The sequence below is a fragment of the Aristolochia californica genome, unplaced genomic scaffold, assembly GCF_029961685.1.
Source record: "Aristolochia californica isolate CCGP_79_NKW_82.1479 unplaced genomic scaffold, dmAriCali1.0.hap1 SCAF_11, whole genome shotgun sequence".
Classification (NCBI taxonomy): domain Eukaryota; kingdom Viridiplantae; phylum Streptophyta; class Magnoliopsida; order Piperales; family Aristolochiaceae; genus Aristolochia; species Aristolochia californica.
Window position 1 is genome coordinate 1,577,952 of NW_027181782.1, and position 23,403 is coordinate 1,601,354.

The window sequence follows — 23,403 nt, forward strand, 5'->3', positions numbered from 1 at the left end:
AAAGTCCATGGGTGAAGTTCTTTTACAGATTGTCACGCAGAGGAACTGTCACTGCATCATTTTTTGCGCGATTTGAGTAAGCAGCTCGTGGGATTTGATGCCCCACCTCTCAAAACGCCAAAAGAAGCTCATACTGTCAACAGCCGACAGAGAATGGTGACAGCGCCTTCGACTTTAAGAGCTTGGCATTTTCTGGCTTGGCCAAAAAGAGCTGCGGATCACACCCTCTCCCTCGCTCTTTTTGCTCTCTTGCCCACGTGCTCTGCTCCTGTTCATCTCTGTCAATTCACAAGAATTTCAGTGTGTAGGCAAATTACCAATTGTGAAAAACAACCACGAGTGACATCCTAACCATCCCGCAGAGTTGCAGAGCTGTTCCTGGAAGTGGACACGTCGGAAAAGATTGTCAAAGTCAGGCTTTTTGAGGCTTAACGACTCTCCATCGTATCTATAGTTCAAGCTGTTTGTTGATCATCTCCATTATGGGTGAGTCTCCATCCAATTCGAGTGGTCAAAACTCAAAATTTTAGAAACCCAAAAGGGATTTTACCTGCAATAAATTAATATTTATTAAAATAAAAATAATCCATAAACAAATTGTTACTATTTCTGTATTAAGAGGACATAGGATATGAATTTAGTATAATAAGTATTGGAACCCTCATTGGGTGGCCACAGGTCGGATTGGGGTCGGGTTTTCAAAAATTTAAAATTGACTCAAAACGCTGATATGGAAACCCAAATCAAAAAAAACTTGTCTCATATAACAATCGGGGTTTTCTCTCGTATAATTATTTAATCGAATGTATTTGATGCATTTTAAATTAAGGGAATCATGTTTTTTGTTGCTTGAGAAACTCCAAAGGCTTAGTCACCTTTCAATTTCTTTTAAGGTGTTATGTGACAAAGAAAGCATATGGACACCACTTTCAATCAATTTTCAATTACTTATGATACAAAAAACAAGGAACTTTTGTCTTCTTCCTTCAATCCCCCCCCTTAGTGGATAAGGGAGCTCATTATATGGAAAAATATTATTCATAGTGTGACACCTTCTTTGTCTACCTAGGTCTCATCATAAATATACATATAACTAAAGAAATATTTTATCTTTATTTATATAAAGACTAAGGTACTTTTAGTAGATTTAATAAGATATTAGGGTTTTAGTCATTCATTAGTGAAAAATATTTTTTTTGTAATTTGTAAACTATTCATAAGTTTTATTTGATTTTAAATATTTTTTATAAATTTAGTAAACAGGTATATAGCAATTTTAATTCGTTTGTACTTAAACCGATGTTTATACGTTTCAATAACAATTTTATAACATAATTACATAAGATTTAGATTTTTTTTTTGTTTATAACTTTTTATAATGAAAGAAATTAATTTAATTTTAGTCCATGGTTTTTATGTGCTCATGCATGCATATCAACCTATAAATGAAGAATTACATATTTTTTTTCCCCTTCATTCTTTTTTAGAGACAAACACAGATACAAAAAAAAAAAATTAAAATAAAATAAATAAAAATCTTAACATAATCCATTGTTAATTGTAACAAACTTGAAAAGTAAAACTAATTAGAGGTGTGATTATCTGAATAAATGAAAACCTGTTTTAGGGCAGATAATTATATGAAGGCCCCATTCTTTTGGGAGAGAATTGCTAGATAAAATTATCATAGTATTCATCAACAAATTAATTAAAGAATAATCCTGAGAAATGCACATTGAATACTTTTGATGACCTAATTATCTAAGTGCCACTTTTATCCACTAACATTACTTTATAGTGCTCTTACACTAAAAAAAATCATTTGGACTCAAACATAAGCTTAAACTTATTATATATGTTGTATAAAGGAAAGGATTAGAACTTACCTACCAGTCAAATTATCAACTCTCTCTTTTCTCTCTCTAATCTAATGACCTACTATATTAAAAAGATTGGACCGACTAGTGAACCTACTTACCAGTCAAACTCTATGTCTCTCTCTTCTCTTCTCTTCTTTCTCTCTCTAGAATTGTGTCGAGCTTCCACAAGCACATCCTCAGTGCATTTGGTACACTAATTTGATAAAAACCCTCTTCATCGTCACCACCTAAAACAATAGAGCCCTTGCTGGAGCCTAGTAGATATTATTTAAATAATTATTTAAACTAATTAATTAGTATTTTAATAACTGATTAACGTGTTATTTTACGATTAAACTATTTTAATTTATATTTATCATGTAATTAATTTCATTTGTAAGATATCTATTTAATTAAATTATGTGTCGAAACTCGATTAAGTAAAAAATAGAAAAATAAAAAGAGAATTTGGACTTTATTTTGTGTTAGTTATATGCATTAGTTTTTGCCTTTGATGTTAGATTTTAATTTAAGTTTGAATTCATATTTGTTTATAAATGCTCATATTTCATATTTGATGTGGAGTTATGAAGTGGGGTTGATGATGAAAGTAGGTATCTCACCATTCACGTGGGATTCAAGAAACAAAAGACAAGAAGAAGAAAACAAAGGAAATAAAAGCAGTTTCAGAGTTTAAACGATTTTGGCATTTTGTTGAGATACCACCATTGCAATTAAGGAGGAGGAATAACGTTCAAACAAGACTTCATAATTAGACTCATGAATCACACCATCTGGCAGAGAAATTTCAGAATGAAAGATGGAAAATTCTTTACAGTCCCTCCTCGGAAAACTTCTTCTTCGTCGTCTCCGTCGTCGTCGCGAAGCTCTGCATGGTTGATCGATTCTGATTTCTGGGGGAGTGACACTCAACAGCTTCTGAGCTCTTTTTGATCACAGAATGAAAGATGGAAATTTCTTAACAGTCCCTCCTCTGAAAACTTCTTCGTTGTCGTTGTAATCGTGAAGCTCTGCATGGTTGATTGATTTTGATTTCTGGGGGGAGTGAATCTCAACAGCTTCTGCGCTCTTTTTGACCGATTATTCATTTTCGTGGCTGGCATGGACTCTTCTGATAATCGCCTGAGTTTTTTATTAATTCATGCATGGCTGGACTCGCATGAAAAGCTACTTCTTTTTTAACTTTTAAGAGATATGAAGTTATCAAAACTCAACAAAAACAGGCACTAATTCATTCATAGTGATCGATCAAATCTTATTTCGACTGAAATGTCTCTATTTATGTTTACAGAAATTCAAAGATTAGTTCTCTCTGCATGGAAAATATGCAGACAACTCAAATGAGGTTTACATGGGAAGAGTGATATAAATGAACTTAAAAAAGAAGAAGAGAGAACAATACTTTTTCTCTATCACTTTTCATCATCTGAGTTTTTTGTCATCTCAATAAAACCAAGTAAAATATTTTGATTATTTATTCTCATCCACAAGAAAATGTTCAAAATGGTGGAAGATTTTCAATTACTATTACATTTACTAAAAAAATACAAAAAAAAACATTTCTATCTTTAAATGCCATTTTCATCCTAATGTGAATTTTTTAATGGTCCCTTCTCTAACACAATAGAATTATTTGGCAAAAAAAAAAAAAATCGACAAAGACAATCACATTTTTTACAGTGTGAGAAGTTGAGAAGTTCCGACGACTGAGTCACCCGGGTTGAAACTTTAATAGTAGGAGTGGAAGGAACAGGTTGACACACAAGGGTCCTCGATATTAGAAAAATTAATGTTATACTTGGTGTTTCATTTTTTGGTATATATAAAAATATGTATGTGCATTTATTTAAAGACTAAGGTATTTTTAGTAAATTTATTAGGATGAAAATTATTTTATTTATTTAAAATTTATTTCAATAACTAGCACCAAAAAAAAAAAGTGGAAATACAAAAAAGAATGGCTTATAATATTAAAAAAAGCTCACAAAAGATGCTAAAAACAAATATTTGGAACAAATGAAAAGAACAAGTAGTATAAGCATCAAGCTGTGAAAACAACAAGTAATACAAATGTCAAGCTATGACAACAACAAGTAAGACAAGAAAGGGTACAAACTATCTTAACTCTCTCTTTCTCTCTCTCTCTTCCCTACCAACTCAGACAAGAAAGGACTTCAATTCTCAATTTACCCACTAGACAAACTTTCATATATCTCTCTTTGTCTCTCTCTTTCTTACCAACTAAGACAGGATAGGACTTAAATTCTCACCAGACAAATTGTCATATCTCTCTCTCTCTCTCTCTCTCTCTCCCCAAGATGAGGTTTAAAAGAACAATGGACAAGTTTTCCCAACTGCATCCATAGGCTTTAAATTCAGGTAAATAGGGTTGTCAACTCTACCAGATTGCCTCTTTTTCTTTTTTCTCTTGCAATTTTAAATGGAAAGATGACATTTTTGTCGATTTATAATTCAGGAAAAGTCACATGTTAACTCTATATTGTTTATTAAATAGAATGAAAATAGGTAAATGTCTCTTGCAAGATTACCTTATATCATTCATTTAAACTAAATCTCCTAGTTCAATAAGCCAATTTCTTAATCCTTTTGTTTGATTAATTCTATTAATAAAAAAATAAGAATTTGACCATTATTATTTCCAAAAATCAGTTTAAGAAAACAAAGGCAACAAACACTTTGACTAGAGAAAGCAAACGTCTCTACACTCTAATTTCTCCTTGATGCTGCAACTGAGGTCCACATACACAATTTTGAGAATAAATTCATGAACCAGCAAATTCTCACTGTTATTTAAATATGTACATCAATCTTGCATTTGACATAATATTTAAGATTTTTTTGCAGAGCTGACCATCCCTGAAACATTAAATGAAATCATTTGTTAACCAGATAAGTGAAATACAGAAAGACAGAAAGAGATCACAAATGAAAAAAACTTAATTTCAGATTCCAATTTACATGTGTAAGTGTTCAGAGATGAGCAGAAAGTGACTGTGGTAGAAAACACTGAATGATTTTTTTATTATGAAAGAAATGAGAGAGTGATTAAACCAATTGCAGCTCAAACTTTAATTTCAATTCAATCATGTACTGACAAGTGAAAACTGACTGATTATCCCCTACCAAACTCTTTGTAATCAACTAGTCACTCTTGCCCTCTATCCATCATCTGTTGATCTCCCGTCTGTAACCTGTGAACTGTGAAGCAAACCTATCACCTTCCATCTTTCAGTATCACTCTTTTTTTATTTTTTTAAGCATTTCTACCACATCATTTATAATGTTTCGAATTTAGCCACCCACACTAGAATTCCACACCTTGCTGTAGACTGTAAAACACTAGCAACCTACAACCACTGGATTAGCCACCGTTCTTACAGGATATCTTCAGTAAATTTTCATACTTTCTCTCTAAGGAAATTATCCTTCTTAAACATGGGCGCCTTCTTACTGAAAGTTGCTTGAGGTTGTATTAACTTGCAGAAGAGCTGAAAATTGCTTTTTAATAACATTCGTGAACACTAAGATGATATGGACTCACCAAAAGCAGGTTGGTTTTGGCCCATCAATGAAACAGCATCATACAACTCAATGACAGAGGTTCACCAATTTTTTAGGAGGAGCATGTTAGGATGATTTGAAATGTCACCTGATTTACTTCAGAGATCTGACAAGAATTCCAGGCCTCCAAATCACGAAAACCGCAAATTTTGGTTTATAGACGAGTCCAAAGAATCCACACTCCTCCTAAGAACCTTTCTGTGGAAAGTATTAAGAAGCACAAACCAAAAAATAATTCTCACTACTCTACGAGACCATGAGTGCAATGAAGATGCCAGAATACAGCTGTAGCAAACACAGGTTCAATAACCATTGACAAATTTTTTTGGCATGTTAGAAAATCACATTCCAAACTAAAATACATAATGAAGGATACAATTGCATAGCTAAATTTTCAATGCCCTTCATTTCCTGATTCAGCCTGCCGAAAACAGGTAAAACAGTATTACAAAAAAAAGAGGTTTTGTAAAAGGAATAATAGAAAAGAGAAAAAGGAGTGAAAAGAGTAGAGAGAAGTGCACAAGAGATGGAGAAGAGTGCCAAAGAGAGAGCACTCGTTGAGGGCTGGAATTCAAACCCTCTATGTATTATATACTCACTTAAGTGAAAACGGCACTAAATTACAATAATGCCCCTCTATAATAAATCCTTATAACTCCCTAAATACAATTCAAGAATAAAATGAAAACTGATACATAGAATTCTAATATGAAAACCAACCTACTACTATTTTATGAGGTACATACAATTATAGTAAATAACCAAAATACCCCTACACATTTATTTTAATAGGTTTAATAAAGAAAGCATGAGTTGCCAAAATATCCTGCTCATTCCCTAGAAACACAAGGAAATAAAAAAATAAAAGACAGGAAAAATCATGAAAGGAACTAGTTGTAAAAATATGTCGAACATTTTTATTTTATATTCAGAAAGGAAATCCCATCAGTAAGTGAAGACTGAAGTCATCTAAAACTTCATATTGAACTAAGTTGGATCTCATAATGACACTCTGATGAGTAGGAAATTGAGAAAAACCCCACATCGGCTATGGTGTAATCCATGACTACATACAAGAACTTGAATTAGATCTCTCCATTCTATCTTCAATTTATCCGACAGTCTAGACACATGATGGGATAAGTTCAATGGAAAACTAGTAGCACTGCACAAATTACAATGGTTATCAGTGTTTGTCTCAGGACTGGCAACTGAAGGAGAACACTGAAAATACTGTGCTGGAAGAGATGAGAAAATTCACAAAGTATGCCATCAAAGAATGAAGCTAGCAAGTGATACCACAAACTAGAGAAGGAAGATTCAAATAGATGACCCTGACATAGCTGGGACAAGCCTTTGATGGTAATGACCAGATTGATGAAGATGGATAGCAAGGGAGTACCTTGAAAGATCAACCTTAAGAATAATAAAGAAACAAAAATTACAGAGACAAAATTAGCATGATTATTTTACACTATTTTCTGAATGCCTAAATTTGAGCCAAGAGCAGTTTATAAAAGTCTCAAGACACTCAACGAATTTACATATGCATTAATATTTATAAAGTTTGCAGTCAGATAGAAAAATATTTTAAAACAAAAGGATTCAAGATGGAAGAGTAGTAACAACCTTAAACTTGAACTTATATAATGGTTTCCTTTGGTTGCTGCATCAAGAGCTATTTGCAAAAAGAAAGCAGAGAATGATGTCATAAAGAAGATGGTCAGAATATTATGTTCTAATAGAAAGTAATATAATAGAAATAAATAAATTTATCTCCTTAAATTCCCTAGAAGAAAATAAGAAAATACTCTAAGATGACATAATCAGCTTTCTACACGATGATTTACAAGAATAAGTGTATATGAAGCAACCTCCTAGGTATGTTGCTTAGGCAGAAAAGGACAGGTTTGCAAATTTAAAAAGGCAATTTATGGTCTAAAACAGAGCCCTACAACCTAAATTGAAGTTTGGGTTTGACGGAACCATTGTGACCATTCCATGTTTATATTGAAAAGACAATCGGGAATTGTGGTTCTAGTTGTGTATGTGGATGATATTGTGTTGATAGGAAGTGATTTAAAAGGAACTGGCGAGGTCAAAGAATATCCGATATAACAGTTTTAGAGAAAAGATTTAGGACACTTAAAATATTTTCTCGGTATTAAGGTGGTAAGAAGCAAGAAGAGAATTGTTCTCTCTCAGAGAAAGTATGTTTCGAACATGTTACATGAGTATGGTTTTTTAGGTGCAAGTCTGGTGGATACCCATATGGAGGTCAATGTTAGTCATCATGATGATCAGAGCCCTGACCTTAAGGATAAAACTCAGTACAGACGATTAGTGGTAAATTAATTTATGCCACTATTATAAGGCCAGATATATCTTTTGCAGTGGGTATCATAAGCCAATATATGGAACAACCTTGCAAAATACACTCAAAAGTTGTGCATAGAATTCTAAGATATCTTAAAGGTACTCCTGGAAAAGGTCTGTTATATACCCCTCATGAGAAAATTAATGTGATGGGATACTTTGATGCGGATTACACATGGTGCAAGATGGATAGGAGATCCACTACAGGTTCTTGTAGCTTCGTTGGAGATAATATGGTTAGTTGGAGGAGTAAGATACGAAATACAGTGGCCAAATCCAGTGTTGAAGTTGAATATAGAGCAATGACTCATACTGTAAGTGAACTCATGTTGATTAAATCCGTCTTGATTGAATTGGGTTTTCACATCACTGAACTCATGGTTATGAAGTGTGACAATCAGGCAACAATATTCATAGCAAGCAATTCGGACTTTCACGAGAAAACCAAACATATTGAGAGTAGACTGTCATTTCATCAAAAATTCTATGATACAAGGCAAGGTTGTTAAACTATATGTAAAGTCATTTGACCAACTTGATGATAATTTAGAAAACCTCTCTAAAGGCATGAACATTAATCATTCTATGACAAGCTGAGGTTATTTTATATTTATGCTCCAGCATAAGGGAGAGTGTTCAAAAGTATGTATAACGACATTTTGGTCTTTTATTATTTGTTATACATGACAAGATGAGGTTATTTTATATTTATCCTCCAGCCTAAGGGGGGGGGGGGGGGGGGGGGGGGGGGAGGTCTTGAGTTTAATGTAGTAAGGGACATTATTGTACTTTAAACCTTTTCACTTAAGTGATGTATTTAATAGAAGAGGGCTCGATTTCCAGCCCTAAGAGAGTGTAGCTTCAACGCACTCTTCTCTCTCCCTCATTCTTCCTTCCTATATTTCTCAATCTCCTTGATATTTTTCTAGGAAGCACCTTTAAGTTTACTAGATTTGTTAGCATTCACTATATTTTGTGAGAGTTCAGATTTCTTTTGTTCAAGAGAAGTTCCAGATTTTCAAAATAATTCCCTTTACCAGATTCTTGCAAGTGGCCTACAGCATCAAGAAAGCAATGCATATGTTCAACTGATGTGCCGGTAACCTACAAAGAGTACAAAGTACTAAACTGTCAGAGATACCGTAAGACAGATGAAACATCAAAAGCAAAGGAGCAGCCCACATACTAATGAAACATACAAAGGATATGCAAAAAACAATTATTTTTCTTCTTTTAAAAAACAGAAGATTATTGTTTTCCAGTTAGTTGCTCAACAAACAGCACAGTTACTCCAGCAGAAATAAGTCTGTGTTAACTGACCACAATCATCATCTGTACTAACTGAATGGTTAGAACTAATTTTCATTCAAGAGATGCACAATCGCAGCAATTTTATTTGTTGAAGGTTCATGACATACCTATGACTAGGGGTGGCACTGATCCAAACCAGTTCATGAGCGACTCAGGTTCAGCACGAGCCTTGAATAAGACTCATTTATCGAACTGAGCCAAGCTCAAGTTTTATATGGCTTCACTCAAGGTTGATTGAACCAGCTCATAGTTTTTCAGCTACCAGTAGAGAACATTTACAAATTTTACTCAAAACATTAACCGTTGTCATTTGGCAGAGTCTATCAATGAAGAAAAAAGAAAACAGTAAATGCAGTTCTGCTCTCTCTCTCTCTCTCTCTCTCTCTCTCCCTCCCTCGCCTCCCCCCAAACCCCCTCGAAATATGAAAGAGTAAACTAGACAAGAAAAAAGTGTTGGAAGGAGAAAGGGGGAAGGCCCAAAATTTCACCCATTAGAAATATGTTTCCCACTTAACTTCCCCTCTCTCACATTAACAGTAAATGCAATGTAACAAAATACCTTTCTCTGAGAAAATGAATAATGCAGAAAAGACATTGTGTTACAGAGTTTTGTGGTAAAGACATTCATTCAAGTTCCAGCATCAGCCACAAGTACCCTCATCTCGTTTTTCTTTCTCCTGCCTTCTTTTCCTCCTGTCTTATTTCTCCTATCTTCTTTCTCCTATCTTCTTCTTCTTCCTCTTTGTTTTTTGTTTATTCTTTCATGTTAAGGGTGGTGCCACCTCCCCTCTTGGTTATGAAAATGGGGAAGGGTGAACCTCTCCCGTCTTCTTATCTTTCTTCCTTTGTCATCTTCCCTCTTCTCATTCATTGCCCCATCTTCTTCTTCTCCTTCTCTTCCTCTTGTCTTCTTCCTCCCTCTCCTTGCTCTTCTCTTTTTTTTTTTTTTTTTTTTTTCATTTTTCCATTCAGCCGATAGGGGTAGCGTATGCGACTCTCCCCTTCCCATCCTGCAGTCAAGCTCGAGCTCGGGTGGTCATGGTTCAAGCCGAACCCAAAAATACCAAGGTTTGAGCTCAACTTGGCTCATTGCCAGCCCTAGTTATGACACACTAAATGCACAGTTAGAACATCCTTCATTCAGGTGATGCATTATCAAAAGCAATATATTTTTGTTGCCAGCTCAAGAGAAAAGTGAACCCATCCAATCAGCCTAGTGGCTTATGTATCAAAACATTCTTTAATATCGCCATGAAAATTAGTCAAATGCATTTCAGCTTAAAAATAATAACCAGGGTATATTATGTGGGCAAGTATACGCAGCAGAAATTGAAATTTTACTCACCCATGCCAGCCTAGTCGAGTTCCGAGTCTTGGGATAACCCACACTAGTCAGCCTTCCCTCACGAGCATAGAGTTGGCACAAACAAAGCCTCAGCTTTATATTCAAAAATTCGCAAAGTACAAGAAGTAGAGCCTTCCTCTGAGCTCTATTTCAATGATTGAATGCCTGGAAATTCGTCTAGCTCTCCCTATTTATAGATGGGGAAGTGACAATGCACACAGGCCACATGCTCCTTCAAATGGACATGGGCAGCTTCACACATGCCCCCTCATGAACAACCACCCCAATTACCACCCAGTGGCCGATGTGGCCAAAAAATCATCAAGAACCATCCTAACTTCCTCTGTCAACCACCTAACTACCACAACCAACTCACCAAGCTGCCCATCTGTCAGTGTGCACATGCCCCACCTCTCCTGCACACACCTGGATTCCAGCAGACGCATCCTGCTGCAGCCTGCAAGCAAGCACCCCTCTGCCAACCATGCGTCTTGACCTTGCCGTGTGCACGGCCCTGTCAAACAAGCATGCAAACACTACCACGCGAGAGCCTTAGCCACCCAAGCATGCACACTGCTTGTGCCTCCGACACACGCATGGAGGTGCTGCCTGGCCTGTTTTGTCCAGTGAGTTGAGGCTGTGTGAGCCATGTGTGCGTGCATCTAGCATGCCACCTCCATGACAATTCTCTCACAACCAATATATGCAGCATCCTCATTGCAAGTCTTGCACCACAACCAATATATGCAGCATCCTCATTGCAAGTCTTGCACCATACGCCTCAGTTTCGATCTCTGCTTCCTCCTTTGCCAAGCTCCATCAGCATGAAGTAGAAATTAGGTCCTTGGCTATCACCTCATTGGCTTGAACCTCCTTCGCAATTTTGGTTCAACCACATTGTCCAACACCTCAATTCAACTCCTTCTGATTCAACATGCATCCATGCAACCATACTCCCCGTACATGTAGCTGGGATAAGTCCATGAGCCCACACTTCCATGTGTCTTCATGCAAGTCGCCTGAATAAGTCCCAAGAGCCTACATCTCTATGTTCCTCCATGCAAGCTTTACAAACTCCAGATTTTCCTTTCCAAGTGGTCTGCACTACCTTGTGCATCTACAACTTGATATGGACTGCACTACCTAATGACTTTGTCTGATTGACTAGCCAATCCACCACCTCTATGACATAGGGATTTTTGCCTCTAATTTGGACGTTGAACCCTGTAAACCTTCTTTGATTCCACCTCTTGTGCACATAGACCCTTGCAATTTTCTCTAAGCTTGGTCCTCCTCATGCACTTGGCCCCTTCAATGGGCCCTGACCTGCTTACGTCCGTAATATTAAGCATTAACAACTAAAGCTATGAACATACTTATGGATCGTACCTTTTTGCCGCAACTTTTGTAATTGCTTGTGTGATAGCCCACATCCTACGTCCAATGTGGTTTAGGCTGCACCTGCCCTTCCCGAGTTCATAGAATTGCGTCATTTGACAAGAACATTGCTCTCGTCCCCAATTTGGCTTCCTTCGCTCTCGAGTTTCAAGGCCTTGAAGTACTATTTGACTTGACAAAGGAAATTCTCTATTACCTTTGGGTCAAGAATCCCCATGAAAGGCTTGGGCTCGAGTATCTTCATTTTCATCGTGCCCAGATTGTTCCCAAAAGTAATGGCACACTCCAGCACCATCATTCTCGTGTAGTATTCTGCCCGCGAGACGTCGTCCTTGCTCTAGATGGAAACACGCAGCATAGCCACCGTGCTGCTCACGTCCTCTTCCAGCCCTTGAACTTGGTCAAGGCAAGACCACAGCACGTTCTCCTTATCTGCTCCTTCCTCCAAGAAGGTGAGCCGAGCCTCAACAGCCTCAAGACCCTCGTCCAATGCCTCTGCCTTGGTCTTGGCCACCAAGGACAATTTCCCCTTCAAGGTGCCCACATCAAGGGCACTTCGGTACTTTCTATCCCATCTAGAGGACAATCGGAGTCACAATCTTCTTATACCAGTATTATGTGGGCAAGTATACGTAGTGGAAATAAAAATTTTACTCACCTATGTCCGCCAAGTCGAGTTCGAGGATAACTTGCACTAGTTAGCCTTCTCTTGCAAGCTTAGAGTTGGCGCAAACTAAACCTCTACTTTATATTCATAAATCCGCCAATCTGAGTCTCTTTTACAATGCTTGAATGCCTGGAAATTTGTCCAGCACCCCTATTTATAGATGAGGAAGTGGCTGTCCACATAGGCCACATACCCCTTGAAATGGGCACATGGCCCTCATGTACAACCATTTCAACTGCCATCCAATGGCCTATGTGGGTGGAAAACTAACAAGAACCACCCTAACTTCCTCCACCGACCACCTAATTACTCCAGTCAACTCACCTAGCTGCCCAACTATTGGCGTAGGGGCATGTGCCCCAGCTACTAGCACAGGGGGGTGTGCCTCAGCCACTGGTGTGCCCCTCTACTGTGCACATGTCCCATTTGCTGGGTGTATGCCCTTTTGCTTGGTGGGTGCCTTGGCCATGCTACCGATACGCACATGGCCTTGCTCCACATGCATGGACCTGCTAAACACGCATGCAGACGCTGCCATGCTGGAGCCTTAGCCTCCCAAGCCATGCACCATGCCTGTGCCTCCTGCACATGCACGTACGTTCTGTTTGAGCTGCCAACTTGTGTGCTACAAATGCATGCATCTAGCTTCCATGCCACCTCCATGACCATTGTGTATAGTGGCACTAAGCAAATCGATTTATAGTGGTATTCTGGATGAGACGGAATCTTTTGACAGCAGGAAACACACAATTCGTAGGAAGTCACATGGTAAGGGATTGCCTAAAGATAAGACTTTTGGGGTCCCTCATGGATGTCTACATGCAGCAGCATCCTGAGCGAGAGAGGGCTCATTGTCCCTTCTAAATGTAATTCAGACTCATTGGCCATCAGCTAACAGGTTCCGTGTGCAAACAGCCAGAGGGCGCACACATGGGCGTACCCAGCTAAATGTGAAGGTAGATGTAGCTGCACTGGGCACACCAGTCAGCCACAGCACAATAACGGATTCAAGTGTGTGGAGCATACCAGGATGGATAGGTGCTGGTGGCTCTTGGCCAGGCTAGTACAAGATCCTCACAGGCACAGCAGGTGGGTAGAACGAGCCTACACAAAAAGGCACGGAGGGTGCCTAGACAAGCCAACGCAATGGAGGCTTGCAGGCTGGACAGGAGATGCATGCCTGTGCACGCCCCCACCAGGAACCACGCGTGCTAGAGATAACACACACGTCAATGGTTGTAAGCACCAAGCAAGCGAAAGACACACGAGATGGGGTTGCATGCTATGGGAAGTACAAGACGAGGGGCAAGAGTCATATGTAGGGCAGGCACCCAGGCAACCTGACAATGTACACCATCTTTGAGTGACATCATTTCAGTAGACTGTTCAAGTGGGTCATTGGGGCTTTGCTTACCTTGGAGGACTGTGATTGCTGCACTCCAAGGCAGGGTTTGCTTTCCTACACATCATCAATCCTTCTTTTGTCAACCGACAAAGCAACTAGCAGGACACCCAGAGGTGTCGATAACTTGCTCGACAAACAGCGGATGAACCTAATGTTCATGGACGTGAAAATCCATGGACACCCAGCCACAGCTATGCTTGATTTGAGGGCGACTGACAACTTCATTCACGTGTTCAAGGCCACACGGTGAAAACTTGTTTGGCAACTTGATTGGAGTCACATAAAGGGTATGAATAGCAAGGCCATGGAGACAAGCGGAATTGCTAGAGACATTTGGGTTGAGGTATGGTGTTGTGGACTTCATGATGGCTGTCTTAGACGACTTCACTTTGGCACTTGGGATGGATTTCCTATGCCCAAGGCAGTGGTAGTTCCTTATTTGGGAGCTGCATTCTTCCATGATGAGGTCTGGGCATGGCAATGGAAAAAAGTCTTGACGAGGAGGCCAAACAAAGTGCCCCAAATGTCATCTTTAACTTTGGTGCCAAACGAACCAAGTGTGGGGGACAACAAGCATGGAGACACAGAAGAAGGAATTGTCAAGTCGGATGACTTTGTTGCGCAGGCACCAAACTGATTGATGTTGTGGGTACTATGGTAATCTTGACCTATTATGTACTGTTTGTTTCAGTTTCTCTTACAGACAGCACTTGCGTTCATTTTCTTGTACTACGAGTGGGGTAACCTATGTATAAAAGTGCAATGACTTAAGGGCAAGTTAGACATCTTGCAGGGGAGAAAGGGAAGTGTTTACCTTTTCTTAAATCAGAGTGGAATAGCACTGAGATGGTGTGGCTTGCAGAATAAAGCAAGCCAAGGCCCATGGAAGGGGGCCAAGTGTATGAGGACCAATCTTAGAGAAAATAGCGAGGGTTTATGTGCACAAGAGGTGGAAACAGAGAAGGTTTCCAAGGTCTAACGTCCAAATCAGAAGCAAAATATGTATGTCACAGAGATGACGGATTGGGCAGTCAATCTAACTAAGGCACGAGGTAGTGCTGTCCAATCAAAGAAGCAGAAGCACAAGGTAGTGCAGACCACTTGGAATGAGGAAAATCCTGAGTTTGTAAAGCTTGCATGGAGGAACATGGAGGTGTAGGTCCATGGGGCTTACTTAAGCAACTTGCGTGAAGGCACACAGAAGTGTGGGCTCATGGAGTCATTCCAGGAGAGTATGACATTGGAGCGAAGTGCATTGATTTGCAAGGAGTCGAAATTGAGGTGTTGGACGATGTTGTTGAACCAAAATTGCGATGGAGATTCGAGCCAACAAGGAGACAGACAAGGACTTGTTCTTTACTTCGTGTTGAGGGAGTTTGGCAAAGGAGGAACGAGGGATCAAAGCTGAGGCATATGGTGCAAGACATGCAATGAGGATGCTGCATATATTGGTTGTGGGAGAAATGTCACGGAGATGTCAGGAAAGTGTGACAAAGGTTTCAAGAGGATGTCATGAAGATCTCATGGAAGCCAGATGCACAGTTACATGGCACACATAAGTCAACAGCTCCACCAAGGTAGGTTCATAAACAACCTTGGCTCACTGGACAAAACAGGCCAAGCAACAGCTACGTGCATATGCAGGAGGCACAGGCATGGCTTGGGCAGCTAAGGCTCCGGTGTCACATCACCCATGTACATGTCTGGAAGGGCCTCGCATGCGGCAAGGCCTAGGCATGTGCCTTGCAAAGGGGTACACAAGCGGTTGGGCCAAAGCGTGCACCCAACAGAGGGGCATGCACCCTACACGTAGGCATAGCTCCAGAAATATGAAACTAAAGTATGACACACAGTGTCCCAAGGACAGTGCAGAATCACCAAAGTTCGGGAAAGGCAATTGCCTACCTAATCATGGAACTGCAAGTTTGTTCGATTGTCATCAATTCGAGCTATTTTATGAAGGAAATTTTGAAATGAGTGAACCCATTTTCTTCCTTTTTGAATTTCAACAAAATTTACTTTATTAAAGTGCATAATTAAGATCGCCATAAGAGGCTCAATGATATAACAAAAGCATAAGTGAACTATTTAATATAATCCAAATTCTCATTTCTGACATCATATTCTGTTACCATCATAGAAACAACAAGAATGTCGAAAGTGAAAACCATCAAATATGAAATTTGAAATCAATTTCACAGATACAATAGCCTATAGTTCAAGTCAGAAACAAATGTCCACCAAAATAACAGCCCATACTAACAGAATCACAAGCGCAGAAGATGTGGTTTCCCTCACACAACTTAACATTCCACAGAGAATATATCTCCCAACTTCAAAATCCAATAGACGAAGATAAGTACTACTCAAAAACATAGATTTTAGCTTTATTACCCGGCACTTCGACGGAGAAGTAATGGACCACAATTTGGACGACATACATTAACCAAAAGAAAATTTTCACCTAGAATTTGTATAACCTTTTATCTATGGCAACGAACATCCACAAAAGACAGAGCATTGAATGGTAAAGGCCTCCAAAAATCTAAACTTTCATTAGCGAAATCTGAACTTCGACCACCCATCATCAAAGTTACGACATAAAGAGATATCAGTTGGTTAATTTACAGAAAGCCAACCTCTGACAGAGCAAACCGAAGCGAGGAGAAAAGAGAGTTGAAACTCTCAGCAATGGCAACCGAATCCCTCTCCACGATCTCTAGAGCTTCCAGAATCTGCCGAGGATTAGCGGCAGGCTTGCTTTCATCGAAGCGACTGTCATTGGAATCCATTGGGTATCCATGTTCACTGAATTCTGGAGCCAGGGCCTCGACAGTCGTCTCGCTCGCTTCAGACGGCTCTTCCATCGCCTCTACTACTTCCACGAAGGTTTCTTAAATCAGAGTGATTTCTTAGTCAAACAATATTTCCTCCTCCATCTTGCTAAATTTTGACTCGCTAAGTTGAATCACAACTCAGTTGAGTTGATTTAGATTTAGAACTGGGTGAGCGCGTCAAAGGGTGGGACTCAGGCGAGTCAGCCTACTTAGGTTAATGGATTTTGATCTAACTCGGTGCCATATGTGAGATTAGTAGCCAGCCACGTAGCCATAAGTCATGTGGGAAATTTGAATTCCTGCTAAATTAAGCAAATATGCGTACGTTTAATAACATACACCTGCCATTTCACGCATCACAGTTCGTTGGAAAGGGTAACTGTAATATTATTTTCACGGGTACAGCGGTAACGGTTTCACGGACTCGGCCGTCCTTTTGGCTAGCCAAGCGCCTCTTAGCGTGAGCCCGTTGTTCATGTTAGCAAAAGTGATAAATCTACGCTTGCATTCGACGAAAGCTCCTGCACAGTTGTAGTATTGATCGAGCAAAATACTATATTTTTCTTAGTTTTGCGTCTCTCGAGTCTCGACCCTTCTTCTTTCGAACTTCGAGGAGGCGACTGAGCGGCTCAAGATCCAATTTTTCTTCACATATATGTGAAAATAGTGTTCAGTTTGTGATGAAGCTGGAGTGAAATGGGATTCTTTTCTGTTCCGATTCTGCAGAGCAGAATGCCGTTTGCTGAGCGTATGGTGCCGATGACAATGATGCTGCGTCCGCTGACGAGGGGCGGCGTCTCTTCTGTGACACGTATCAGCTCTGTGGGTTACTTTTCGCGTGGGCTGAAGGCCTTACTGGTTTCTCCTTCGGCGTCTTTGTATGACAAGGGGCGGTTGTGGGCTATGTGTATGGTGGGAGACCAAGAAGTGAGCACTGATGGTTCAGCTCCTCTTGGAAGAAGCTGCATGGACGCACCGGATGAAAAGGCAGGTAGAAAAGACTTCTTTACAGTTTATATAAGCTGCTGTTTCCATTAATTTCGCTTGGCTTGACTAGCTCGTAGGCTTCTTTTGTCTATGTAATTGTTTCACTTAAGAGGTTGGAGACGCTTTCAGAACTTCAACTTCCTTCTTTATATTTCGAGGCTCTGTATCCTGTCCATTTTAGGTAATTGAACCGAGTTGCTACTAAATTTTATTGACGAATCGACACTCAATAGCAAGTGCAAAATTGACTAATGGAATCTCTATAATAAATTTGAATTCAGTATTTGTGCATCCTTATATTGAGGATGTCGCCATTTTTTATACCTTTGCAGTTATTACAACCGAGGTACCCATCACTGGAAACCATCCAGTAAATTGGATCGATCATGCTGTAGTCATCTTCTTCTGACTCCGTTTTATCAGACTTATGCTTCGGCTTTAGCCAAATGATTTAAATTATTTAATTTTTAGGTAACTGATCTTCATCAGAAGCTTCCAGAGCGTGACTTTACTGGGACTCCCTATGTGCCGGTTTATGTGATGCTACCTGTGAGTAATTATGTTGTGCAATAGCCCCCTTCTGGTTTTCTTCTGTACCAAAGCTCCTTTCCACTTGATTGGACATGCTATTCTTACTTTTTACTTGTGGTGTTATGTTATAGTTGGGTGTGATCAATATGAATTGTGAGATGGTGGATCCAGACGGTCTACTGGAGCAACTAAGAACATTGAAGTCCATTAATGTTGATGGGGTCATGGTAGATTGCTGGTGGGGAATCGTAGAAGCGCACACACCACAACAGTATAACTGGAGTGGTTATAAGCGGCTCTTCCAGATTGTACGTGACCTCAAGCTCAAGTTGCAGGTAAAAAGCACTACCATCCAATTCTCTCTGTGGGACAAGTTGTGTTTTTGTTGCTTTGTTTGTTCTATTTTCCAACATGCTTGACTTTCACTGTGTTTCTTGCTTACTTGACCTATGGGAGTGTAACTGATATAATATGTGGAAGTTCTGCTGCTGCTATTTTTATGCAGTCATAAAAAACTAAGGAAATGACACTGCATTAAAACATATTTGCCACCATATTCCTTGATTACTAATAAGGCAAGCTAGCATAAATAAAGTCTTAGTTTTACATAAATTTTGCCTCAATTTGTTTAAAAATTAATGACCCTCACAGGTTTTTAAGTTTGTTCCTTATCCTATTTAGTCTTTCTTTGCATGGTAACACATGTATCTTTCTTGTAACTGGGATTTTATACAGCTTCAATTGCTACTCATGCAGGTGGTGATGTCATTTCATGCATGTGGTGGCAACGTTGGTGATGATGTCCATATCCCATTACCTAATTGGGTAGCAGAAATTGGCCAGAGTAATCCAGACATATATTTCACTGATAGAGAAGGTAGAAAAAATTCTGAGTGTCTCACATGGGGGATTGATAAAGAAAGGGTTTTAAGAGGACGGACTGCTGTTGAGGTAAACTTGATTGTGATGTCTGCACTCTATCCTGGGTTTAGGGCTGTTGAGGAGCAAGAGTTTCTGTATTAACAACAAAGGCAAAAGACAAACAATTTTTCATATACTTTCACTGTAATGTGCACTCATTTTTTTGTGAATTGTTTATAAACCATGTGTAGTTTACTGACTTAACAATTTTTTCTACTTGTGCTATAATAGCAGTCTACCTATTAACTGGATAAAGCTAGTGCTCATCTTTGTCTAAGTTAATTTCACTCCCCTATGGTATTTGTTGTTCTTCCAGTGGCACTAACCTGTAATAAAGCCTTCTAAATTATGATGAATTAACTCCTGCAGTTGTATGGAACTTTCTTCCTTCCAAAAGTAGCAAGATAAATGCTTTTTAGGGAGCTTCCAGGCCATATTTTTTTAAAGATATTATCTTCTTCATCTTTTTATCTTTTTTTATAAATGCTTGAATGAATTTCTACTCAGGTATACTTTGATTACATGAGGAGTTTCCGTGTAGAGTTTGATGAGTTTTTTGAGGATGGCATTATATCAGAAATTGAAGTTGGATTGGGTCCTTGTGGAGAGCTAAGGTATCCATCATACCCTGAAAAACATGGGTGGAGATATCCCGGTATTGGGGAATTCCAGGTATCTTTTGTATCTGGGTACTCTATCTTGTTGAGGCTTACTTCCCTTCTCCATTGAGGTTTGATGGTAAACTTTCTTACTGTGAAATTGCAGTGTTATGATCAGTACTTGATGAAAAGTTTGACTAAGGCTGCGGAAGTACGGGGCCACTCTTTTTGGGCAAGAGGACCCGATAATGCTGGCACATATAACTCCTTCCCTCACGAAACGGGTTTTTTTTGTGATGGAGGTGATTATGACAGCTATTATGGCAGATTCTTTCTTGGTTGGTATTCTCAGGTTTTGATTGATCATGGTGATCGAGTCTTGTCTCTGGCCAAGTTGGCTTTTGAGGGTTCCTGCATTGCTGTGAAGGTGGGAACTGGTTGTAGAGTCTTTTTCTTTTACTTCTTTCTTTGATTATTACAACCTCTGTTTTTTGTGCTATATCTTTTTTAAAAATTATTGATACTCATGTAGTGTTTTCTATTTGACTAACTTTAGCTGCTCTTTGGTTAGAGTTTAACCAATGTAATTTGTTGTGCTTTTCAAAGTCATGGTTTATGTTGCATTAAATCTTCTTAATTGTTAAAATACTTGTGTATTTTTTAGGCGATGGGTTTCAGTATTTCTCTCTACTATTTCCTAAATTATTTAGTATACTACTTAAATTAGATGCATCAAACATGCCATCTCAAGAGAGTTTTTTTTTTTAATAGAATGTCAATTTCATTAAAAGGTCAAAAGGTAAGCAAACAAGAGAGAATTCTTATATATAAAATCAAATTTATTTCTATATAACCTGTAGATGATCTTTATACTATTCTAACATATCATAAGTTAATCTGCTCTTGATAGGACCCTTCTTTTCTGTCGAATCTAGTCATTTACATCCATAAATGCCATACAGGTAGTTGATACACAGTAGATGATTCTCAGCATATGTTTATGTTCCTGAGAGAGTGGAAATATGTTTGTCTTTTCTAGGCTCTTTAATCTGCTATGAGCTTTTTTACAACAGATCTTTGTTATTTTGGAATTTGTCTGCAGTTTGTACTCACTTTTACTCTTGTTGAGGCAGTTGTCTGGTATTCATTGGTGGTACAAGACGGCAAGCCATGCTGCTGAGCTAGCAGCTGGTTTTTATAATCCATGCAACAAAGATGGCTATGCTCCAATTACAGCCATGCTAAAGAAGCATGAAGCTGCTCTGAACTTCACGTGTGTTGAGCTTCGCACTTTGGACCAACAGGAGGGGTTTCCAGAGGCTTTGGCAGATCCCGAGGGTTTGGTCTGGCAGGTATATACAGACTCCCATTGTCTCTCTTTTTCTTGATGAAAGTGTGAAGTTTTTTTTGAGAAAGAGGACGCCGAATGAATACTGCAAGCAAAAATGAAAATCAACAGAAATCAACCAAAGAGGAAAAATACTAATTTAAAACAGAAATACATCCAAAATATAATTAAGAATGAAGGAAATCAAGCTACATGGAGAATAGAGTCACAACAACAAGGTATCCGTGGAGTACATCCTCTCTTGGAAGCAAGTCAACCAACGAATTGGCTTATCTTGGAATGTGTATCCAAGTTACTGTTAACCTGTCTGAAAGGTTGAGAATCTCGTCAAAGTACCGCAGTTGGCTTCTCTCTGCCTCTCTATTAATAAGCAAAGATGAGGCCATAAGCATCTTGCACATTAAATTTAGTTATTGTACTCATGTGATATGTGAAATAGTATTCAAGTTTAAACTCTCTGTTTTAGGAACTAATCATAAAAGATCAAACTTTGTCTTTGGTTTGTTGGGTCTGGCAGCAGTTTCTGCTCATTCTGCCCTTTATTTGCAGTTATTTGTGTTTGACCGGTCTCTGGATTGGTCACATGGGATAGTACGTGTTTGAGGTGTTGGGTCAGGATTCACCATGTCTGGGGGTTCAACATTTAAAAAAAAAAAAAATCATTCTCTGGATATGTGGCTTAAACACTATTGGGTAGAGAAAGACTTGGTGCTGAGAGCTGAAAAAGACGTGTCTGGACTTGTTATAGATGACACCTTTGAAAACAGAGGAGGGTTTTATTTGTGGAAATTGTTTGATGTGTGGACATGTTTTAGCGACAAATCTCCATCATATATGTTGGTACTACTTCTAAAATTATTTAACAGTGCCTGTTATAGTTTCTTCTCTGTAACTAGGAGGTTGCATGGTTTTCTCTAACATATGTATGAGATTGCCTTTTTCTTGGAAAATGCAGATCCTGTTCTCCTTTAGAAAGTAAAAGCTCTAATTGAGTTGTGGATATGACATGAAAGACATGGTCTTGAAGACTGTCTTGTGATGGTTGGATTTATTACTTCATTAATGCTTCATTCGTAGGTATTGAATGCTGCATGGGATGTTGGTATACCTGTGGCCAGTGAGAATGCTCTCCCATGTCATGATAGAGCAGGCTATAACAAGATTTTGGAGCACGCCAAGCCCATGAATGATCCTGATGGAAGGCACTTGTCTGCATTCACCTACCTCCGGCTTAGTTCTTATCTAATGGAGGGACATAACTTCTTAGAGTTCGATCGCTTCGTTAAGAGAATGCATGGTAACTATCTTATGCTCTTCCGGGAATCTTACTTCGGTAGTTGATACAGACTTCCGTTACACAAGTTACCGAATTCTTTTGCAAAGTTAATGAATTAGACTTGGGATGCCTTGAAAAGTAGTTATGCAAAAGATCACACAATGATAGGTTGAAATATCTGCTAAATTCTAGTTATGCAGATTATCATAAAAAATTGTTCCTTGTCAAAGAAAGTACGTTAAATTAAACAAGCTTTTTGGCTACAAATAAGCTTTTAAGCCTCAGCTTGCTTCCATCTTTTCCACTGAAAATTTGATTTCCTTTACACCATTTTCTCTAAATCTTCTTGGCTCACAAGATGATCAGAGATATGGAGTTCTGAAGCAGTTCTTTCATCAGACAAGCTCAAACTTTTCGATGATAATTACTTATTCTGTTGTACATATCTATTTCATCCATCAACTAAGGCAAATATCATTCACCAACTGGACTATATTATGAACCCTAATGATGGTCTGGCATCATCTCTTATTGGCAGGGGAAGCAATCCAGGACCTCCAGTTGCAGAAGCAAAAAGAGGAGGAGAGTGGTTAGAGCTGAACCATTTGCAGAGGAAGATGGTGAAGTATGAAGAAGGCCCGGATTCAAAGCTGAGTTAATCTGGAAAATATGCATGTATTATTTTATATATTGGGGGAAGACTCTCTCAGCTGAAAAAGAATTCCAGAATGAAATCTAATTCACAGCTCCTAACTACCCTTCTTTCTTTTATGATTCAAGACTTGTGCCTGATCCTTGTCCTGAAAGGAAGTTTGCATTCTTATTTACTGTGATTTTAATCAGCTAACTCAAATGAACCAGTTTTTTTTATACTTTTCCTTTTAACTCGAATTAAATCGGACGAGTCAAAGCAACTCGAATCGAGTTCTATTACAATTAA

General features: G+C 38.8%; 2 protein-coding genes across 4 annotated transcripts; one reads left to right on the forward strand and one right to left on the reverse strand.

Moving 5' to 3' along the window:
• Positions 1 to 4,570: 4,570 nt before the first annotated feature.
• Positions 4,571 to 16,853, reverse strand: LOC137944825 (uncharacterized). Its single transcript, XM_068790588.1, has 6 exons — positions 16,604 to 16,853; positions 8,876 to 8,942; positions 7,092 to 7,140; positions 5,839 to 5,883; positions 5,551 to 5,660; positions 4,571 to 4,757 (listed from the first exon to the last, which is right to left on the reverse strand). The coding sequence occupies exons 1-5, from the start codon at positions 16,829 to 16,831 to the stop codon at positions 5,594 to 5,596; spliced, it is 456 nt and encodes a 151-aa protein (XP_068646689.1). The 5' UTR covers positions 16,832 to 16,853; the 3' UTR covers positions 4,571 to 4,757; positions 5,551 to 5,593.
• Positions 16,854 to 17,363: 510 nt separating this feature from the next.
• On the forward strand, positions 17,364 to 23,290 carry LOC137943925 (beta-amylase 2, chloroplastic). Of its 3 annotated transcripts, none has more exons than XM_068789365.1 (9): positions 17,364 to 17,788; positions 18,260 to 18,337; positions 18,451 to 18,654; positions 19,076 to 19,270; positions 19,748 to 19,912; positions 20,006 to 20,266; positions 20,973 to 21,191; positions 22,265 to 22,484; positions 23,002 to 23,290. In XM_068789365.1, exons 1-9 carry the CDS (start codon positions 17,498 to 17,500, stop codon positions 23,055 to 23,057), a joined length of 1,689 nt encoding a protein of 562 aa, XP_068645466.1. In that variant the 5' UTR covers positions 17,364 to 17,497; the 3' UTR covers positions 23,058 to 23,290. The 3 variants fall into 3 exon arrangements, with proteins under 3 accessions (XP_068645466.1, XP_068645469.1, XP_068645468.1); XM_068789367.1 differs by having other exon boundaries at positions 17,656 to 17,792; XM_068789368.1 differs by lacking the exons at positions 22,265 to 22,484; positions 23,002 to 23,290 and adding an exon at positions 22,143 to 22,245.
• Positions 23,291 to 23,403: the final 113 nt, after the last annotated feature.

What these genes read in the sequence shown, in the direction of transcription:
- LOC137944825 (XM_068790588.1), bottom strand. Translation starts at nt 16,831, where the DNA reads ATGGAAGAGCCGTCTGAAGCGAGCGAGACGACTGTCGAGGCCCTGGCT. An exon ending in TTCGGTTTGCTCTGTCAGAG is followed by an intron (nt 8,943 to 16,603) that starts GTTGGCTTTCTG and finishes TACTCTTTGTAG; the next exon opens with GTTACCGGCACATCAGTTGA. An exon ending in TATATAAGTTCAAGTTTAAG is followed by an intron (nt 5,884 to 7,091) that starts GTTGTTACTACT and finishes TGTTTTCGGCAG; the next exon opens with GCTGAATCAGGAAATGAAGG.
- LOC137943925 (XM_068789365.1), top strand. Translation starts at nt 17,498, where the DNA reads ATGGGATTCTTTTCTGTTCCGATTCTGCAGAGCAGAATGCCGTTTGCT. An exon ending in ACCTCAAGCTCAAGTTGCAG is followed by an intron (nt 18,655 to 19,075) that starts GTAAAAAGCACT and finishes CTACTCATGCAG; the next exon opens with GTGGTGATGTCATTTCATGC. An exon ending in CCGAGGGTTTGGTCTGGCAG is followed by an intron (nt 21,192 to 22,264) that starts GTATATACAGAC and finishes CTTCATTCGTAG; the next exon opens with GTATTGAATGCTGCATGGGA.